At 43.4% G+C, this 22253-nt stretch overlaps 1 protein-coding gene across 1 annotated transcript in view; it reads left to right on the top strand.

Annotated features, from left to right (window-relative positions):
• cdin1 (CDAN1 interacting nuclease 1) overlaps window positions 1–22253 on the top strand; it is a 57599-nt gene that overhangs the window by 25566 nt on the left and 9780 nt on the right. The window contains exons 10-11 of the mRNA XM_030356754.1: window positions 1056–1121; window positions 1385–1490. Coding sequence (XP_030212614.1) covers window positions 1056–1121; window positions 1385–1490 — 172 coding nt within the window. The remainder of the gene's footprint in view (window positions 1–1055; window positions 1122–1384; window positions 1491–22253) is intronic.

Here is a 22253-nt window from a genome sequence, read left to right on the forward strand (position 1 = left end):
CCATTCTATCGCCATTATCATTACACCTCGCCGTGACTGATGAGTGATGAAGGACGGACTTCAATCTCTCCGTCATCAAGTCCAAATAATTTATTATGGCCCCCGAGTGCTGACCTTTCTACAGGGCTTAACGGAGGACTGTTCTAAAACTGTCGAGTTCAGGGGGGGGGGGGGGGGGGACACAATGGCGGCCCTCACCCTGGCCCTGATAAATGGATTGGAAAGAAGCCACCCAACGGTGGGGACGGGTCATTAATTTTAATCAACGATGATGTAAAAATGCGATCCGAGCCACATGACGGTGTCAACAGCCCAGAAGGAGTAAGGGAAGAGCTGGCTCGTCTCCCCCCCTCCAGCGCACCACCGCTGACCCCCTCCACCCCAGACATCTGGGGTGGTTGGTTCAGACCTTCGACTCCCTTGCACCGTCCCTGGCTGGAATCACAGCCGATCACCGTCTCCAACCCCCATCCCCTGCACACCCCATTAGTTGAGCTTGGCTGGAGACGGAGAGAGGCAGGCCCCTGGAATTGAATGACCTGGTCAGCTCGAGATTTAATGGAGAAATCAGGTGTTGCGGGGGTAATGGCCAAAGCGCAGCCCGGAGTCAAGGACGATGGCGGCAGGCCTCTGTAAGCGGAGGTCAGGCTTACGCAGGGGTAGTGGTTCTGTAGTGCCAACCTTTCCCTACCCCCCCCCCCCCCCCCCCCCCCCCCCCCTCCCCTCGCCTGGTACTTTATGAAGCTCTGCCACCAAGCCGGAGCACTGTTTTTGTGCTGCGCTAGCAGATAAGTGGCAGATGTAGGTAATGGTCTTACTGTGCTGCTGTCCTCTGTGGTCGTGTCCTCTGCTTTTTTTATGCCAGGGGTTTCTGTTATGACCACCAGGACAAATGATGTTCTGTGTAGCTCGCTAACCCATCGTCGTCTTTCTTTGAGGAAGGAATGTAACCAAACAAAACCTAAAATGTGTCCCTGTTCACCAATATTGTGTGATTTATTCTGCTGTCCTTCGATATGTGCTCATTTCATGTTTTGTTTTTTTGTACTTTCCAGATGAAAATCAACTGAGAGCCATGGGCTACGACAAAACACCAGATATTATACTAGAGGTGCCAATAGGTGAGTAATTGTTTATAATTGTAATGTAATTTAATTTCAATACACCTACAAAGCAACAAATGGGAAATGTTTTTTATGTTCTGTCGAGGCTTTTTAATGGAAGAACCACTGTATTTGTCCCCTAGTTAACCGATCGAAGTGAAAAGCAAATGGCCCCTGAATTTATCTTCTATATTGAACACCTGAATTCATGTACAACTCTGTGACGGATGGTGTCGTTGAACATTGCTTGATTTTATTTATTTATGTATGTTTTATTAAAGTTGTTGAAGGACATATTGTCCACTGGATTGAGAGCAAGGCCTCGTTCGGAGACGACCAGAGCCACTGCACCTACCTCACTGAACAGTTCTGGAGCTACTGTAACAGGTAACCTGATTTCCTCTCTTGTTCTCAACTCTCCCCTATTTTTAATGGCACTTCATGCAGCGTATATATATATATATATATATATATATATATATATATATATATAATTTTTTTCTATTATTATTCTTTTTATCTGAAATCACCACACAGTTAACGCAAGTCTTCCGCAATACAATGTGGTTAATGCCCTTCCGTAGATTGCCAACTTCTCCTTTCCCACTGACCATTAGCCACTATCTGCCTTTCCCAGGGCTGCGTTGTCATCGCTAAACCACCCACCACTTCCACCACGTTAAACCGCACACTAACCCACCAGATTTCCACTTCCACATCACTCCACTACTGCTTGTTCCTGTACACTGTAAGATTACAGTTTAGCCCCTGTACAGTCCATAACGGTCTAGCCAGAGCTCCTCACAAACACTGTGTGTGTGTGTGTGTGTGTGTGTGTGTGTGTGTGTGTGTGTGTGTGTGTGTGTGTGTGTGTGTGTGTGTGTGTGTGTGTGTGTGTGTGTGTGTGCGCTTGCAAGTGTTTTTTGTTTCCCAGAACACATACAAACTGTTTTTGAAAGGAAAGAGAGGAAATGGGTGATTAATTCCTTGCATCTGTTGATCACAACGTTTGCACAGGAACTGCCTTGCGCGTACATGTATGTGATCGTGTGCACGTTTGACCTACACCAGAGTATGTACTCTGGTGTAGGTCAAACATGCACATGAGCCAATGTTTAAATTGTGAAGCCTAAAGTGCCATGGTCACAATAGTTTGGAAGTACTCAAACAGATTGTAATGAATAATACCCACAATACCCAGTCCTTTTACCCATGTTCTGTATACCTACCCAATATATTTGTCATACTGTTTACATCCATGCCGCGTTTTACATTTTAAAAAAGTCTGTTTAAATTGATATTTTTTATAATATCAACTTAAATATTTTCATAGCGTTTGTCATAAAAAAATACCACAATTTGCATACTACACTGGGCATAAAGAAGCACTGCACACCTGAAGACATGTGCAGTATTAATATCATTATTGGAGCATTATTTCAGCTCTTTCGATATTTACTAGATTACATAACAGATCTTCCCTAATTGCATGATTGAATGCATTATGATTTCAATCATGTTTTCCAATCATGTTTATGGTTGATTTGTACTAAATAAACACAGCATTAATGTCTTTGCTGACTTTCTCTTTCCACTATTTTCCACTGGCCATGCCATTTTTTTGCAGTTAAAAAGATAAAGAAAATAAATCTGTATTAAGGGGGCACTGGCACTGAGGTGTATTAATCTATTAATCGATCTACAGTTTGCATACGTGGTGGTCCGTGAAAGGTCTTGATGACAAATCAGTAGTACACCAGAAGTCAAAGGTTGGGAACCACTGCTGTAGAAGACCTTACACTGCAAGTTTCACTATTATTCAGAAATATTTCCTTACGTTTATGTGTGCCGGGGACCACAACACAGGGCAATTTTGGTTGCGGGGGGGGGGGGGGTCAAAATAGAGAGAAGGGGGGAGGGGGGGGTGGGGAAGCGGGGGGAGAAGTGCGTTCACGCGTGGCTTCTCCATCCCTCGCTCTCTTGCTCAGCCTTGACCGGGACTTCCAGACAGACGCAAGCTGAAAGGTCACCCCCACTGCCTCCACCGGCCTTGCTGCCACCCCGACACCCACAACCCCCCCCCCCCCCCCAACCCCTCTCCTCCCCCCCACCCCTCCCATCAGCTGTGGCGGCCGGCTGACACGTTGTGACATGGCTCTGGGGTGCCAGAAGGTTCCACACCCCTGCCTGTGAGTCCTGATAGCAGGCACAGCCTAGCAGAGCAGAGCGACTTGGAGGGGCTACTGTAGCTATGAGGAGGCAGGCTGTCCTCTCTCTCTCTCCATCTGCCTTTTTCTCTCTCGCTATCTCTACCCTTCATTCCTCTCATTTTTAATCTCTTTGTCCTCACCTTTCGTCCGTCTGTCTCTGTCTCAATCTCCCGTGTTCTGAGCCTCGATGTTGGCATGTCAGCATTGTAGTCTAGATGTCTAGCAACCACAGTAGAGATAAAGACACAATTGATAATCCAAATCGAAAAAATATGTAATTTCCTGATTCACTATAAACCGTAACCTTTGGTAATAGTTCATTAACCATCTATTTGACATTTTAGTACATCAATTTATGTGAATATCAGATAAACATTGCGCAGTAATTTATTTGTGAGATGGATAACAATCCAAGGGCTTCATGATTCACGATAGACCAACTATCAAATCAATGTAGCTTCCTAGAAATACTTTACTAACACTAAACTTGTGGGGTTTGAATTTAGTGATTTATTAATTCATCATTAAGCCTTATTTTCTAAAATACTTATCTAGGCAAACATATATTTGTAATATACTTTGGAAATTGCAAATGTTGGGGCTCAAGCCATTACTGTCAGAATTGTTTGTGATATTCATAAACTGAGACAGTGAAAGGTGGCTCAATGTTAACTAGTTCTAACTATTTTTCTAGACAAACAAACAGCTCTTTTAAATTAGCTCATGACCTTCGCAGGCATTATCAAAGTAAAACACAATTTTGTGGAGTTCAAATTGAAAGCAGAGAGAGATGAGGTTTATACAGAACTTTGTATCTGAAAACACATGTTCAATCTTAAGTTCTTTGAATAACTAAGTTTATTAAAATGTGTCTGCAACAAATGCTTGGAATGGACAACGGAACATCCTTAGACAATTAGGAACCTTAATAATGCTCCAGAAGACCTCTCTCTCCATCAAATATGGCTACATATGAATAGAAATATACAATAATATGCACATAAAGTGAAGAAAAAGCGTATTTTTTTTCTCCAAAAGGTATTTTCAAGCGTATTTTTTCTTGCATTGGATTTGGGAAGTGCCATTTGTCTATCAGTGTTCTCATGCGGTCAAGGCTGACCTTAGATTATATCAGGAAATCTGGAACCTAAGTGACTGGCTGATTGGGATAAAGCTTGCACTGAACCTAAGACGCCCTGGGGTAGCTCTAATTGATATTCGCTCGGGCGGCCTTGTCAAAGTGTGTTAAGGAACTGACAACGTAGATTCACGTCATGTCAATAAATGGCCTGGTCAGATAAACGCTGGCATGTCAAAAAAAAGAACGAAAAAATGTCAGTCCCTTCAGACTCCACCTTTTCCAGCACTGTTGTGTTTTTTAATTGACATTTACTGCTGACATTTCAAAATGTACCCGCTTTCTATTATTGTTAGGCTTGATGCGTTGTATATTCTGAGCCACAGTGATGGTGTGTGTGTGTGTGTGCGCGCGTATGTGTGTGTGTGTGTGTGTGCACGCGTATGTGTGTGGGCGTATGTGTGTGCGACTGTGTGTGGGTATATGCGTGCGCGACTGTGTGTGTGTGTGTGTGTGTATGCGTGCGCGTGTATGTATGGGGTCGTTGCCTCATTTGTAGTCAGAAATGTATGAACAAAAATGGAGAGAGAAAGAGAGTGATTGGATGGTTGACATCATCCTCCGTTCGCTTCTCGTTAGCGCTATCATGTCAGGAGACGGGTTCCCGGTGCTTGTGTTTGTTCACCATTCTTTAAAGACAGATTCCACTGCAGACCCCTTTTGGTTTCCCCCTCTCGGCTCTGACCTTGAAGTGACATCACTGCTTTTGTAATTACTCTCCTGGCCCCTGATTGACATTTCCAGTGATTTGCTTATTTTTCATGGATTTCTGCTCCTTCCCTCAGAACTCTGAGGCGCTGTTATACCCCGTAGCTTGAGTTAATTATTCTCAGTTTTGCCCGCGAGCAATGCAAAAAGTGACCACTGGTGAAATGTTTTATCTGGAAAGAAACAAGGAAAGAGAGAGGGGAAAAAAACAAGCCGACATAACTAATTTTGATTCCAAAGCCCCTCACCAACGGTATTCATCCAAACAATAATCTGGCCAACACACTAACCTCATAACAAACCTCTTCAATGGAGTGAAGGGTAATGACGCTTCACCTAGGCTCTGGAGGAAGCGGGGATGGGGGGGGGAATGACAGGGGTAAAAAGGGTGGAAAGAATGGGAGTGTTAAAAAAAGAAAAGGGTATTTTGCTGCACCAAACCATGCGTTCAGGCCCAGTGCCTGGATGAGATGGAGAGGCGGCCACCACTGGTGTCTTCCAGCCATCAATCTTGGGGCTGGTGGCGTTCCAGAGCTGCTCGGCCCCTGTGCTCTGACGGATGTCGGGATAATTGAGTTATCCATCTCGCCCAACTATCAGAGTTGCATAAAAATTATTCACCTGCTGGTGGATATTAAACACATAATGAGCCTCCAGTGTGTTCTACGGAGAAGTGGGTAAGGTTAAACACAGCATGTAATGAAATATGGACCCTGGCGTGAGGCGCACCTCGGCTTGCCTCCCCCTCATCGTAGCGTATTTAAATCAATTATGGTTGGCAAAGGTGCTGCCATAACTCTCTTGTGTAACCGCCAACCGCCTATTTATCTAATCACGGTATGGCTGAGCTCATAGTGTATATAAGGCTCACCGACGTGCTGAATAGTTTTGGTGATTTGTCTCTAAACTATGCTGTTTGTTCAAATATTAGAGTCGATGATAGTCACTGCTTCATGCTACTGATGTCATTGCTCCATGGGTAGTTTATGGGGGATGATGTTATATCAGTTCATTAGACCACGTGTTAAATGGCTGAAATAACAACTGAGGAATTGGATGACATACAAGCAGAGCAAGGCAAAACAACAAAGTATTGTACAACCCCCTGGCCAATGTTCTGCCTCCGGTTTGCAGTCTGCAGATTGCATTTTTGGTGATGTCTGCCTCTTTGCCTTGCTGTTAATATGCACATGAAGATAGTTTAGTTCTTAAATAAAATCACCATTACTAAAGAAAATGTTGTACAAAGACTTAAAGGAAAACTTTTACTTTAAACCTGATCCCTATTTCCTGATCACTTTGGGTCAAAAGGGACTAATCCAGGCAATATTCTTTGAAGCACGAGGAGGTACGTCAATGTACCTCCTCTAAAAGTGCTTGTTTTTGCCACTGACAGGCTCAGATTATATTCCATAATTATGGAAAGGATCCCTACAGGGAAATAAAACGTATTTGTGTCCAACCAAATAATGCTCGAGGAGTCTACCGCTGAAATTCTCGTGTTGCTTTGTTGCAGGATATTCCCTTATTGTAATTAAGACCGCAACACTTGGTCACCCGAATCTCTAAGACAACACTAAACTACCTTTTCTGCATATCCTTACGCTTTCCTGCAAAAACTAAACTCTCACGAGACTTCTCATTGAGCGAGACTCGGTTGGACACAATAACAAACAGTGATCAGGTGAAAGGTAAAGAAACAAGTTTGATTTCTCTGTAGGGATCCATTCCATAATAATAATAATAATTGATCAGTTTTTATAGCGCCTTTCTAAATACTCTGACGCTTGATATACTAATCACGTAATGATATACTATAATCTGTTCTGAATCTAATTCAAGAACTTTAAGAGGACGTACGATGAACTTAATTGCCCCAAAGGATTACATAGCAGCCCATTTTCATTAATTACGGAAGCAGTGTTCACGCTTAATACTGGACCATATCCCACAAATTGTTGCCCACATTCTTTCATTCAACCCCAAATTATCTGAAATAGGGTCCATGTTGAAAAATCCCAATGTTTTCCTTTCAATAGGTTTTTAATTATCTTCATAATCATCCAACACGGTATTAAATAATGTGATTGCTTTTTTTCAATGTTGACAGCATTCCCTGACTAGCTAACAGTGAATATCCCTTCTCTAGCCGATACAATGACGAGAAAAGATTCAGGTTTTACTGGTATTTTGTCAGATTATTATTAAAAACCTCAGTCTCCAATCACAAGGAATGGATTAAAAATGACTTACTGTATTTCAAAGATCGTTTCTCTTGTGATACAATGCATATAGAGATGTTTCAAAATATAAGTATGTTCTAATAATAATAAAAAGCAAAGCATAATGAAAACCTAGATAATTAGATTCGGGCCTGACTCCACCACCACCCCCTCCCCCTGTTCCTTCCAACCAAAGCCTTCAGACAACCTTTTGTGGAAATGAGTGTGTTTACACACTGGCTGCTTCTCAAAGTTAATCAGCTGTGAGATTCGTAAACTGCAAATGTGTCAGAGTTGAAAATGTTAGCGCACCTAATGGAGGCTTGAAAAGGTTAGATCTGATAAAAAGCTGTCATGCAGCCAGGAAAAATGATTTATGGCAATATAATGGGACAGTATGGCTCATTTCTCCGTCTCGTGTGAGATTTGGGGTCAAGACTTTTGGGATTGTCATTATACATCATCTGGCTTGACCAGTCGGAAATGTGTTGACAGGGACTCGTGGTCTATTGTTGTGGGTTTCCCTTGATCCTTTGTTCTCCACATGTAAAATCCTTGTGTGCAATGTCAAATTTCATTTCCTTTGATAATTAACAGGAAGTTTACCCAAAAGTCCAGAGGAGCATACTGCTTTTTGAATCAGATATTTAGGTCTGATAGCGTATGTCTGTGTGCGTATGTACAGGAAACCCAATTAATGTGGAAGTCATTATTCTTGAGACTCAAAGCAGGGTTTTTACAACATTGATAATCTACGTGCTGACACATTTGCTAATGAACAGATAAAAGACTGATTTATGCAATGGTTTAAATTAGTTGACACAGCTGCAATCAGAAATCTTGAACTCTGCAAGGAACTTTTTCCAATTTTTGTTACTGTATATTGTAGATATTACATCGGAAACCTTAAGATACTGTGGTTTTAGCCTCATCTGGCACAATCTGATTGCTTTGACATCAAATTAAAAATGGCAATACAAGATGTTGCATAATGTATTCCTTTTTAATGGATATGTCCATCATTTTTGTTGAACTTTGTAAAGTGGCAAAGCCAAAAATGCCTAATTAATAGAGTAATGATTTATGAAGTGCACCTGATAAGGCCTATATCCTAGAGTAGTGTTCGATGGCCAGACATCAATATACTGTCGCCTTTGTTCCAACTACCCATTCCACACAAAAAAAACATATTGAACTCTGCAGCAGTAGTGGTGTTTCTACAGTCAGGGCTCAGCAAGTAGATTGGCGAGGTTCTAGAAAACCCTTTTTTTAGACCGTTGAGAATGACTTCCACATTAATTTGATTCCCTGTACGCCTGCACACAAGGACTACTGATCCGATCCGGCTGGACATTACAATGTTGTCCCTGAGAATGGCACTGTGACTTTGAGACGGTTAGTGTGATTCTGTGCTTGGCTACATCATCCTCCTTGCATTGCTGTCTGAGGTGTGGCATACATATTGAGAGGTGAGGTGACAAAGCATCCCTTGAAGCCCTTTGTGGTTATAGGGGTTAAGGGGTGGCGTCTAAATAAGCTGAATGTGAGCTGGTCATAATCGTAAATGTGATAAAGAGCTATACCAGTAAAGCTAACTTGACCTAGAAGCCAACTATTTTTTACCAATGGTATTCATCCCAAACTGTGACGTTAAAGACATTTTAATACACCTTTACCATTCAACTTAATAGCGCAACATTTTTCCCTATGGCTTAGTGGCTTGGCATTGTTTTTATAGCAACTCTTGAGCCGGTTTCAGTTCCAGTGACAAACCCCTCCTCCCCATTTCTAATGTTATGGTAACCCCATGCTGTGCAGGAACGTGACCTCTTTTATTGTTTCCTTTGTACTGACATCCTCCTGCAGAATATGTCTCAGCTAGAAAAGTGGTTGTACACAATGGATGTTCATCTGAGGGGGTGGGGGGCTTCACCAGTGTTACTTCTCGGGCCACAGCTGAGCACAGAGGTGTACCAATACCCCCCCCCCCCCCCCCCCCCCCCCCTCCTCCGGCGACGCGGTTTCAAATACTAACGGCGAATGACAAGTCGACGCTGATGCTTGGAGGATTTCATGGTCTTAAGGATGCGCGTTTTGGGGGGTTGCGGGGCGCATTGTTTAACACGTCTGGGATGTAATCCGCACACTTCAGGTCTCCTGGCGGCCTGGGGGATTTAGTGGTAGCTAAGCCCCCGTGTCAACCATTTATTTGAGTAGGGTAGTGTTCTGTGCATTATCCAAATTTGCCATTAAACATTGAGCCTGAGAACATGCTTTGACACGGCCACGGTTTTGCGTGAACAGGCGAGGAGCAGGCGGATATTTGCACCCTGGCTAGCGAGGGGGTTGAGGTTCCTTAAGATTATGCCTTTTCTTTTGAGTTTTAACTTTGCAACAATCTGTCTCGGCCTTCACAATGATTGTCGTCATACGTGTGATTCTGTTCCTTCATACTCTACTCTTCGTTTCCACTCCATGTCTCTTTCCTTCTAAGTTGACCTTCCGGGTTTTAGTCCGGAAGAAGTCGGCAACGTTTGTCATCTTGGTGAGATCTTGTCTGGAGGCGCACATAAGTGGGTCTGGATTAGAATGGAGCTCTGTAAAAGTGAATCTAAAAGCAGAGGGTTGATGGCTGCCCAAATGGTTTTTGAGTATGCTCCGTCCCCTTAAAACCCCCAAAGACATTCAGGCCTCGTGTTCACGCTGTACACAACCACGAAATGAGACACGCTGTGCTTATTTTCCTGACACAGAGATGAGCCTTATGACAAATGGATTGCACACAGTGTGCAGGATGCTTGCTGTACATCACACACAGGCCTGCACGTGCGGACATATTGCTGTCGGACACGTCCACATCTATAGCAACTCACAAAGAGAGATGGGCGGAGATAGGGAGGTAATTACAGGGGTGGATCTTATAAGTTGCAAAGAGTGTTTTTTCCTTGCATGTCGACCAAAGCCATTGCAACTAAAGGCCAAAGAGAATATTAAAGTCTCTATAGAGAAAAGCAATCTTGGCATATCATGGTTGATATAAGTTACCACACAAATGATTAAGGCATTTGAGATACACTCAGTTTATGAAATGCCAAAATGGGTTTCATGCTCTATGTCAACCGATGTTTTCATGGCTGAATTTACCCAATTAAATCGGAGTGGTCTTTTGTTCACATCTGAAACCCCATGGTCGTGACATTTGGTTTAAAGAAAAGCATTTAGGGGTATGGAGATATTTAGAGCAGAGGTTTTTTGATCTGCTCAGTTCAAATGATCGAAAGAAAGCATGTATTAGTTCTGGTTGGCTTGATGACATAGCATGTGCCTAACAGCTTTTTGAAAATGACTTCTAGTCCCTGTTTCTGTGCTGGTGGATAACCTATCTATATGTGTCTTTGTATTCATCTAATAAAATGTTTAGCTATTTAACTTTGTTGGAATTGTTTATTTCTTTTTTTTTTCATGCAATTTGTTCCGAGAGAGTAGGCAAAGCATTTCATGTTTGTTTTTTGTTTTTTTTAATTTAGAGCAAATACAGCAAATAAAAAATAATTTCTGCCCATGGTCCAGAAGGGAAACAATGCTTCATATTTGTTGCCCTTGTGTTTAAAGAGCAGCTCTGCGTGTGCAAGATAGTGTGGTGGTACCTCTGGGCCCGGGGAGGCCCATCAGTCACAGTGTGGCACTGGGTGCAAGTGATAAGTAGTTCCTTATAGATAACCAAGGCGGATGGTTTCTTTTTATAGGTCTGCTGTCCCTCACATAACCTTGTCCCATTTTTCCTGTTCAATGGTTATTTGCTTTTTATGTTTCAAACATAAAAAACACAACTTCAAACTCCCTTTTTTGTTTACTGTAAGAAATCATTTTAAGTTCGAAAATAACCTACTTCAATTCTGTGGGTTGTTGAAGATAAAGAAATAATAAATACAGTTGACGGGTGAAAAATACCCGGCAGAGATTGCTTAAATATACGCATGATTATACAGTGCAGTTTATTATATGGTTTAACCACTGTCTTCTTAGATTTCTTAAATGATTATAATTTATGTAATTACCCAGTTATATAGACTTTTATTTTTTGAGCTCCATTCCCACTCTTAACTGTCATGCTTATTACCATTACCAGCAGATAATATAGCACTCAATTTATAATTGCATATTTAAGGGGGGGTAAGGGGGATATTTATTGAATCTATGTTTTTTGTTTTTCGATGAATATCGAAAAACAGTCTTTATCCCCCAGTATCTTTACATTACATCTTTTCTTTAGATTTTATATTTATTCTTATAAAGTTGTTTTTGTCCTCCTGTTAACTTACCCTAGACAGATAAATTATGCTGAAACTATCATTTCAGCATCATTTATCCCCTTTATCCCCCAGTATCTTTACATTACATCTTTATCCCCCAGTATCTTTATCCCCCAGTATCTTCAGTCTTTATCCCCCAGTATCTTTACATTACATATTTTCTTTAGATTTTATATTTATTCTTATAAAGTTGTTTTTGTCCTCCTGTTAACTTACCCGAGACAGATAAATGATGCTGAAACTATGTCAGCTATTTGCATCAGCTTGTAGGACTTGTTTCTGTGCCCAATACCTGTCACTTTGATGGATGTACCACGAGTCAAAGTTGAAACCCTAGGTAAACATTGATTTTTGTATGTTGGTTGTTTTTGTTTTTCCCGGTAGATATTACTTTACGTTACTATTTTATGCCACAATATGTCGCTGCCACAAAAAAAGCCTGAAGGAAGGGATACACGTATTACATTTAAATCTTTCTTTTTTTCTCAACATCCTAAGAGCTTCGTAAAAAAAAGGAAAACGTTCGCATTTAGGTTCCACGCGGCCCTCTCCTCTCCTGCCTCTGGTTTCAGTTTCACGTCTCTCTGCGGTCTGATTGCCTGATAGCTTAAACATCTCCTAGCCCGCCTGTCCCACCGTGGGAGTGTGTAATCACAGACATATGAGGAGCCCGTGTCCACACGTTGACCTTCTGATTTGCCTCATCAACTCCAGGAGTCAATGTACAAGATATTTTGGGTCAACCAAGTTTTTTTTTTCTTTCCTCCAAACTGACATGGATGTTGACCTTTTTTCTTTAAAGAAAATAAAGCCTTTTAAAAATATTTCGCTGATAAATGGCGTACTTACTGACTAATAATAAAGTCTGAACATCAAACTGCATCGTGAAATAAGCACCACAGGTTAACCTTTATTACAAGATCTTAAGGGGTTAAGAGAGACAGTGTAATCTATATTCCAGCCGTGTCTACCAGTAATGTAAGGTTTCTTCATCGTAGTTGAAACGGACATTGCTTCATCCTTTCCTCTGGGCTGATTCAAGATAACGGGCAGACATTTATTTTTTCCTTTTTATCACATAAACTCTGCCCAGACATTGGCGAGTTGGGCCTCTCCTTGTTTGAATGGCAGCCATGGATATGTCAGGGCAATAGATTACTCATTTTGAGGGATATCTCTTGTCGGTGGTACGTTCAAGCCCCTGATCCCTCTGTGTTAAACCCAGTATACATCTCTCCAATGACAGCTAAGTGTTTTTGCAAATGACCAATCGTATTGTGTTATTATGGGTCTCGGTGTGTCACGGAGGGCAGAATAGAGTTGTCTGGTGAGAGGCCTCTGATATAAAGTGCCACTTCAATTCCAGCGCAGCTGCAACCCAGCTCTGGACTGGCTCGCCGTCCGACCCGACACTTCACATTCTCTTCTCCTCTGACTTGAATGGATTTGAAAACCATTAACTTTAGACACGAGTTGGGCCCCCGTCTGTTTTTTTGATTCCCTGAAGCAACTTCTCATCACTGCTACACTGTTAGTGACTTATCTCCCTTGTTGTCAAGATTGCAGTTCTATGGAAAAAAAAGTTACTTAAATTGTACATTTCTCTTTGGCTTGTCTTCCTCGGTTGAGCTGTTGTTAATCTGAATTTAGTGTTGACATCACTCAACGGATCAGAACTTTATTATCAAAGTTTCAAATGTATTGATCTATTACGGTATAAAATATCAATAAAACCACCTTATACCACTGCTGTGATGCTGTTCCTACCTCGTTCCCGCTGTTGAATTAGAATCCAATTCTTTGAAGTTTAAAAAATTGTTCTTGATTACATTTTCAATGGTGAGCAAATTGATTGCACCTCTTCTGATTTGGTGAGGAAGGGGTGCTTAACATTTTCAGACATTCAATCTCTTAACCTGCTGACAGTCATCTCTCTCGTGAGTCCCATCTGGGCACGTAGACCATGGTTACTGTAAAGACTACTGGTTCTGTTATTTTTTTCCGGTAATCGTTGTGGTTGATTTAGAATGGAGAATACATTCTCAGAATGACGAAAGCCAAGCATTTAGCTTTTCGCGCATTAAACCTTAAACCACTCTTCCTTATTTTCTTTCTCGGCTGTCTCTTCTACTTTTTTTCCCTGGCCGTTTATGTTTTCAGATCTCGGCTTTGAGTTCATGGGAAACTCGCTGCAAGGTTACCTGCGGCCCCTGGAAAGCGATGGAAAAAAACCCATCATGGCCACGGGAATGTTTTTTCAGTTAGTTGAAATATTACTAACCTTGTCAAATGTCATTTGGAATGAGAGAGCAAACCTATTTTAATCAGGGTTTTAGAATCAGTACTTTTCAAAGCATCGACTCCGGGAGAAACCAAAAAAAAAGGGGGTCAGCTAATTGCAACGTTTGATGTCATGTTTAGTCTTCCTTCCCCATCTTGATGCCACTGCCTGGGAATTTATACTCTCTTGCTCTCTCCCTCCCTCTATGTTCCCCTCGCTCCCTCTCTCATTCTCACTTACAGACGCACTTGCAAATGGAAAAAGTACCATAGGATCTCAGCACACTCAACGCTGTAATCTTCACAGAATGTTTTCTCTTCTCCTTCCTGTCGGCCCTCCTCTCAACTTCAACCTTCAACCCCGTTCGGCGTTCATCACTGTCCCGAACAGACCCGACAGCGCCGACATGGAGGGCGCTGCTGCATGGTTCTGTCAGTGTATATTTCCACACAAAACCAGTGTTTTGGCAGGGAGAATAGTTATACACATTTCCGACCATCTCTCGTACCCAAAATCTTTATTAAAAAAGGAATCTGTGAAAAGCGCTCCCTCCAAGTCTCTAACTTTGCCATATCGCTCTTTTCGTTCTCATGATCACAGTTTTAACAGCAACACAGTGGGGGCGCGCTGGGAGGTTGGATGGTGTGTATACATCGTAAATTGTGTTTGACAATGTGGGGTTAGTGGTTTTCTCGTAGCTTGTCTTAAGTTATTACACGTTTCCTCCCGCCACAGATAGGATCTGCTGTTGGACATACCAAGGTGAGGTGGCGTGTAGGTGCACGGCCCCCTTATCACAAGCATTGGTTTAGGGGAAAGAGTCCTGCGACAGAGGTCATGGATTTAGGGGCAAAAGAGTCTACGGAGGTCATTGCGCAGTGAAACCATCCTTTATCCTGCAGTTCATTTGATGCCTTATACCTCTCTAGGTTGTCTAAGCACTCAAATGTATTACTTGTCTGGGTTTCCAATCTAGAATAATATCCTAGGTTCAAATGTCTCATAACATAGATTTGTCATGTAAGGCACAAGATGACTACTATTCATAGCAGCCTTACCTAAACCCTCTGTAGTAGCCTCGAACTGTCTTGGAAGTTTTAGCCGTAATGATTGTATTTAAATGTTGTTTATGGGATTTCTTTGCAGCGTGCTCACTGAAAAGTATTTCCCCCCCCTACACAATGCCGTCCCATTCATATTACTGACCCAGCGAGCCTGGTGGTGCTACTCATTCCTTTCACAGGGAAACGTAAGCAATTTCCCCCACAGCTTGTAAGCAATCCCCTGTCAGGTCGTTTGAGAACCTGAATTTGTGTGGTGGGATTATTTATTTTTTTCAATGTTAAATTCAAGGGTAGTTAAAATCATTATTTATGGTTCTCTACTTAAATTATAGTTTTTTTTGGTTTTTTTTCCTCATTCCCTCTAAAATGTGTCACATCCCATTACACAAATTTGGATTTGTTAAATTAACGGAGAGTGTGCTTAAGATAGAAATACGCTGCAATTCCCCCCGCTCAAACCCGTCTCCCCCCCATTCCCAACTGCACGTAGAGTGTGAGCTTGGTGTGGTTTAGTTGTGTAGATCTGTGACTGAGAGAGAGAGGGAAAATTCAAGACAACTCTGAAAGTTGTCTCAAAATGCCCCCCCCCCCAAACACACACACACCACACACACCGCACTCGCAAGATGATGTGTTTTTGCAATTCAAATATTTGCTCATTCTCCTCTACGTTGCAAAGCCCCTTTGAAGCGGGTGAGTTCTATCAGGACCAATGACAGTATGAGTGTGCAGCGTGACAGCGCAATAGGCAGCGCCGGACTATATCTAACTGCATATTTAAGCAGCGGGGAAATCCAAACTCAAAAATGTATGCAAATGCTGGCATGTTTTGCATGCAGATATATTTTTATGATTTGCCGGGCTTGCTTATTCAGGTGGAGTGTGAATTGAGGACGTGCTTAGATTCACTAACATTAATCTGAATTACTTCATGCGGTTGCTGCATCCCGAACTTACTTCTAAACAAGCGGTTCCGGGGGCGGTAGACTTGCAATTTGGCAGATGTACTTTTGATGAAAGGCTTGCTAAATGGTTTTTATGACCATTACAAACATCCCATGGGCTATGAGTTTTGGCGGAAATGGGGAGGAATTTATAAATACTTTGCCTACTAAATAAGGTTTTATTTGTATTTTTTGTTTAATACAAGGAAAAAGTATAATCATATCATCTCTTTGAAATTCCCCACATCTATAAAATGTTTTTGCAGGACAATATTATATTAGATTACACATATATTTATATGTATTGCATATAGAGGCTAGATATGTGGGCGCCTTCACAAAAGAAAAAAACATAAAACGCCTCGCACACCACATCCCTCCACTCAAACCCCACCGATCCGCCTTCAGAATTGTCAGCACGTCTGTCTCCTTTCCTTAAGGTAGAAAAAAACATAAAATAATGAATTGAATTGTCATGTCGATGGGCAGCGCTTGCACTCTGCACCCTATAATTCCAACCTCTCCCTACCCCCCCCCCCCCCCCTACCCCCTCGCCACAATCTTTTCCTTCTTTTTTTCCTCTAAACAGCAATTAATCTCATTTTTAGTCCAATTTCCAGCCCTCTCCTGGAGTCAGAGTCACTCCCCTGTTTTGTTCGTATTTGGCTTGGTTCCTCTGCATAGTCATTAAGGACCCAATTAATGTCACCCTTTAGCTGAAGAGTGCTCATTTTTATTGGGGAGCTGACAGTCGCCGCCATGAGTGGCGCAGTGTAATATGCATTAATTGCCCCGTAACACTGGTAATTACCAGTTCTTCAAGCCTCTCAGTAAACTGTCATGCCCAGGCACGACTGCTTTGAAATAGATTACTCATTAGAGGGACCTGCCCTGTTTTCCAATTGGGGGGGCTCGCTGGGGTTGGCACAAAGAAAAAAAAACTCTGGTGCTTGAACAAATAGTTGCCAAAAGCAATTTCCTATTACAACTTCTCAGTCACGTCTTTTCCTCCTTTTTTACAATTTTTTCTTCGTTTCTTTCAGTCTTTCCTTTTTTTGTCCTTTCGAATGGCCACGTTACAGACGTCGGTTGAAATGAGAGTCAAGGCGATGGAGGTCGATCACAGATGTTGCCGATGATGTTGGACTGGATGACCACGAACACCTGTTTCTCCATAGTGCACGCTTATGTTTAGACTCTTCCCGTGCCTCTTTAACCCTGAAGCCTCAGGGTATCGTCCTTGTCCCCTGCCGTTGCTCAGCGTAATATTCCTGGAGTACAGTACTTATTACCTTTTCAGTAGTGTCGATGTGTTTGCCTGATCCAGACAATTATTTTGGGGGAGGTTTTGGAGGATTTGCATGGTGCATATGGTCAAGGCTGTGGTGATGGAAAGAATTATTGTTCAAATATTGGTCATTGCTTGGGCCTTGGTTAAACGTGCGTGCATGTGCTCACGTGGTCTGTGCGTTTGCATGTGTTTGGGTGCATTTGTGTACACGTTGAGGCCACACCGTTTGTAGTCCTTTGCACACACTGAAAAAATCAACGGTTTTGAATTACAAGGGCTCGTCGCATTTCCCAAAACGTGCCCCGGACATCATGAGTGAAGGGTGGATATGAAGTGCAAATACGTGAATTAAAACACGGTCTTAGGAACAAAAGCACGGGGCTGCGGTGGCGGGCGTTGCCGTTGTACCACGATAAGATAGCACAAAGCAGAGAGCAACTCAAACAATGTCTCACAATCCCATGTCCTGCACCCAGAGAGGTGTTGGCCTGTTTAGTCATGCTAGAAACAATATTTAGATTTCGCCACTGCTTTTGTCAATCCACCAAAAGCATGGGGGAGAGAGAGAGCATGGACATGAAGGGAAATTCTTGATCAACCCTACCCCCCCCCCCCCCCCCCCCCCCACACACACACACACACACACACACACACACACACACACACACACACACACACACACACACACACACACACACCGACACACACACTTTTTTTCTTTGTGTCATTATCCATTTACCCCAGCGAGGAGAATAACTGAATGTGAAGACCAGAGCAAAACCTCACTTACACACATGCACACACACACGCACACGCACGCACACATTTGGACGCACACACATGGACACACACAAACACATATGGACGCACGCACAGATACGTATGCTCATAGACACACTCATAGATTTGCACACACACACACTCATCGCGAAGACACACACACAAACATACACACTCTGAATTTCACAGGCAGTTCTTTTGTTTTATCTCCTTTATAGCACCTGCTTCTGGCAATCTGCTTTCCCTCGTCTTAAATGAATGTTGTCACGACCCTTCAGATTCTCAGGCCGCGGCACGCTAATGAAAGGAGATAGTACAATTTGAACTGACCAGGTAACAGCCAAGAGTGCACAGCTGAGCACAGTGCATGGTCGGAGAGGGACGCATCCTGGCCTAGACACCAAAGACAAGTCATCCGTGCCATCACTGATATACCCATTACGCTTCTCATTAATGCCTCCCAGGCTCTTTCGTCTGTGTGTGTGTGTGAGAGCCCTATGCAGCCTTTGCCTGCGCGTGCGTCTATCTGTTTTTGTTGGTTGAGCACTTATCGAATTGTTTATGACAGGCCTAATTGGGCTAATTGAAGGCATTAAGATGACCTGTCAGCCGTGTGTGTCCAGACTCCCCCGTCTGTCTGACAACTCCTGACACGTGAGCCGGCCCCGTAGCATCCGTCATGATGGTGCCTTCCCCAGCTGTAATGGGGACAATTGGGGCCACTCTAATTTGACATGGACAGCCTTGTGGGTGTCCCGTCTGGGTCCGTGTGTGTGTGTGTGTGTGTGTGTGTGTGTGTGTGTGTGTGTGTGTGTGTGTGTTTGTCGGGACTTTGCGTGGCTATTTGTGTGTGTGTGTGTGTGTGTGGGATTTGGTTTGTGAGCCAGCTTATGTGTGTGCTCGGTTTACTGTGAGCCACTTTATGTACGAGTATGTTTTGTGTGTGTGTGTTTGCATGACTTGTGTAAACATGCAAGTCATACAAAAGGATGTTATCAACATCCTGTTGTTTGTTGATTACATACATGTATGTAATGTGTTTGGGTTTGTGTGTGTGTGTGTGCTTGTAACTGTGTATTTGTGTGCTCGTAATCGTGTGTGTGTGTGTGTGTGTGTGTTTGTTTTGTAAGCCTGTGTGTGCCTTTGATTGTTTTTTAGTGTTTGGGTCGGTGTGTTGCTCTGTTGGCTAGGCCGGGCTAATGGAGTCCCCTTTGACCGTCTGACAGTGTCGAGGCCTGTTTGAAGGGGATCGTGAATGGAGGGTTTTTGGAGTGTTTAGGGACATGAGAGAGGAGGCGCTCAGGGTGACGGCCTTCACCGAGTGAGTGACAGGAGTGGCGACGCTGGTGCACTTGGACATCTGTGTGTCTTTCGTTGACATGGGCTGATCACCCATTCTATTATCCCAGCGATGGTCCAACCCGATGACCTGGGAGAGTGCTGAGGACCAATTAGTAATGAGTGAGAGTTTAATAAGAAGAGGGCGTATCGCAATCGACACGCTGTCTTAAATGGTGTTATTAATGCGAATAAATAGGCAGATGTGGTGCATATTCTAATGACTCATTGTTGCGGCTTTCATTTATGAAAATAACCATTAAGAAAAGCCATTTGTAGTTTTGTCTTGTCAGGCCATCGCTCTTCTGCAAACCCTTTTAAGCCCCACAGAGTGGCAAGAATTTAAATTTACTGATTTGCAGTTATTGATTTTGGGTAATCACTCATAAGAAGGTGTGTGTGTGTGTGTGTGTGTGTGTGTGTGTGTGTGTGTGTGTGTGTGTGTGTGTGTGTGTGTGTGTGTGTGTGTGTGTGTGTGTGTGTCTGTGCGTGAGCTCAGTTTTGGCTAGGAACACGGCCCTGTCTTCAGGGGCTTAGTGAACTGTGCGGCTGCATTTTTCTCTCCCAGATAGTGACCTCTTCCCTGCTCTCCATCGCCGCTGGTGGTGGTGGTGGTGGTGGGAGATGGTTGAGATGGAGGTGGCATCGCCGGCGGGGGGCTTTGCAGTGTCATCTCACTAGCGGATCACCGCTGTGAGGCAAGCAGATCCTTTTGTTTGTTGTTTTCTGCTCCAATAGGGGGTTAAACTGTCAAGTTGACAACTTGCGAGACCATTAGTCGCTGGCCCCCACCGCTGGCTTGCCTCCTAGGCTCCCCCCCGCTCCCCTCCCCCCACCCAGGTCCACCTTCATCCCCCAACGAGTGAAAATCAATACCAGATTGCCCGAGGACCACTGTTTGGTGTGGGCCTGACCCCTAGATGTCCCCCACTCTGCCTCTTTCATTACATGTAGCCCAGTATTTAACTTCTAGCCCTGATCCCTTGCCTAATTAGTTTCGCTGGGTCCCGTCACTGAGCTCTGAGCCCTTCAGTCTCTCTCTCTTTCTCCCTCACTCTCTCTCGCTCTCTCTCGCTCTGCGTTTCTCCCTTTCTATCTGTCATTTCCTGTCTACGGTCAGAAATTGATACTGTGTGTGTGGCCGTGTGAGGGGACTCCAGGCTGGAACTGATAAAACAGCCAACCTAACACAGAAGCCCCTTGGTCCATTTTAAACAGGGGATCCTTGTTTTGTTTTTGTAGCAAATTTTTAAAACTACAATGAAATCAGATTTTCACCCCAGATCATCAGTGTAAACACAGGGGATATCCTGTGTGCTTCAGTGCTAATGGCCACATGCTGAGTGTTTCCCTAATACTGGTAGTCTTTGGCTTAGCTTGGCTTTGGTCTTGGTGTCTTAGTTTTGGAATTCAGACGTTCAGTGTACCACTGGTGCAGCATTAATATAACGCTTCCAAACCAGTGACACTTTTGTTTAAATTAATAGTTGGTAAGATATATGGTGTGTATTCTAGAGTGTATGTATCTAGTGGAGTGTATATGTACAAATCCATTCCTGTCATTAAGACCATGTGTCTCAATATGAAGAGATACAAATGCTAATTGTCATTCAGGTGACGAACGATCAACATTAATCATTTTAATCTGATCCTCCCCAACCCTAGAGTGTTTGTGTGTGTGTGTGCGTGTGCTGTGTTTGTATATGAATGTTGTGTTTGTGTATATGTGTGTGGCAGGGGACCAGGGGGGGTTGAGGAGGGGGGCTTACCACCCACACATCCAGGTGCCGCCACTGCGTCGGGCGAGCAGTCGGCCTCTGACAAGATTCTACGAAACGTTGCCCCCCCCCCAGCCCCAACCTTCCCCACTCCCACTGGGGGGGCTAAAATTACCCCTCAGGAATGTAAACAAACGGCAGAGTAAGCACAACACTTTCTATGGCCGTGTGTCTGTGTCCATCGTCCAATGTCCGGCCTCCCTTTCGAAACATCAGGGACTGTGTGGGGGTTTAAGGGTAGTCTAGTTAATGAAGGTTGCATGCTTTAAAACTAGAAGATTCTGCAAAATAAATCCTTCCTCTCTCTGGTTACAGTCGTTTTTTCGGAGCAGTAGGGCCTCTAATGGATGATACTAATGACGATCACAGCACACAAAATGTTTCAGTGGTCAAACAGTGTTGCTTCTCTCCTTCTTTTTCATCTTCGCTCTTTCGTTTACTTCCCTCTACTTGGTTTTGTTAAAGGTTTTTGCTGCCCATTGGCTTTACTTCCCACTTTTTTTTGTTATTTTTGGGGGGGGGGGGGGGGGGGGGTGCGGCGGTTGGGGGCAGCGATTCATTAGGTGTGCGGTGTAGCCGTGAGCAACAGGGTCTGGGTGCGGAGGTTCAGAGCGCCTGGGCGCTGACATGCTGATTTAGTGGTGGTAACGTGACTGCACTTCCAAAGGTGCTGACTTGGACGAAAGCCAGGCCCCCTTTCTCCCAGGGAGACATTAGAGGCATGCTGGGTTTTTTTTGGGGTGGGGGGGGGCTGGGTTCCATGTGTAGATGCTTGGGGTGGGGAGCTCCAGACAACAAACATTCACACCTGCTTTTCCCATGACCTGTTATTGATTCAGCCTTCATTAATGGGAACGTGGAATATTACTTCTCCTTCAACCTTCTCTGACACATGCAGTGAAAAAAATCCCCCCACCAACATGTTCACAATTACAGAAGGACGTTTTTGGGGTGACAAATATAAAATTTAACATGGCAAGAATTTAAGGAAATGTTTGATATTTAATTCAAATGTAAGCTCGAAATGTATATTATTACAAGTATTGTTGGAGATGTCCTCTAGTTTCCCTTGCAATAACTCAC

Source organism: Gadus morhua, chromosome 5 (assembly GCF_902167405.1).
Source record: "Gadus morhua chromosome 5, gadMor3.0, whole genome shotgun sequence".
In the NCBI taxonomy this organism is placed as follows: Eukaryota; Metazoa; Chordata; class Actinopteri; order Gadiformes; family Gadidae; genus Gadus; species Gadus morhua.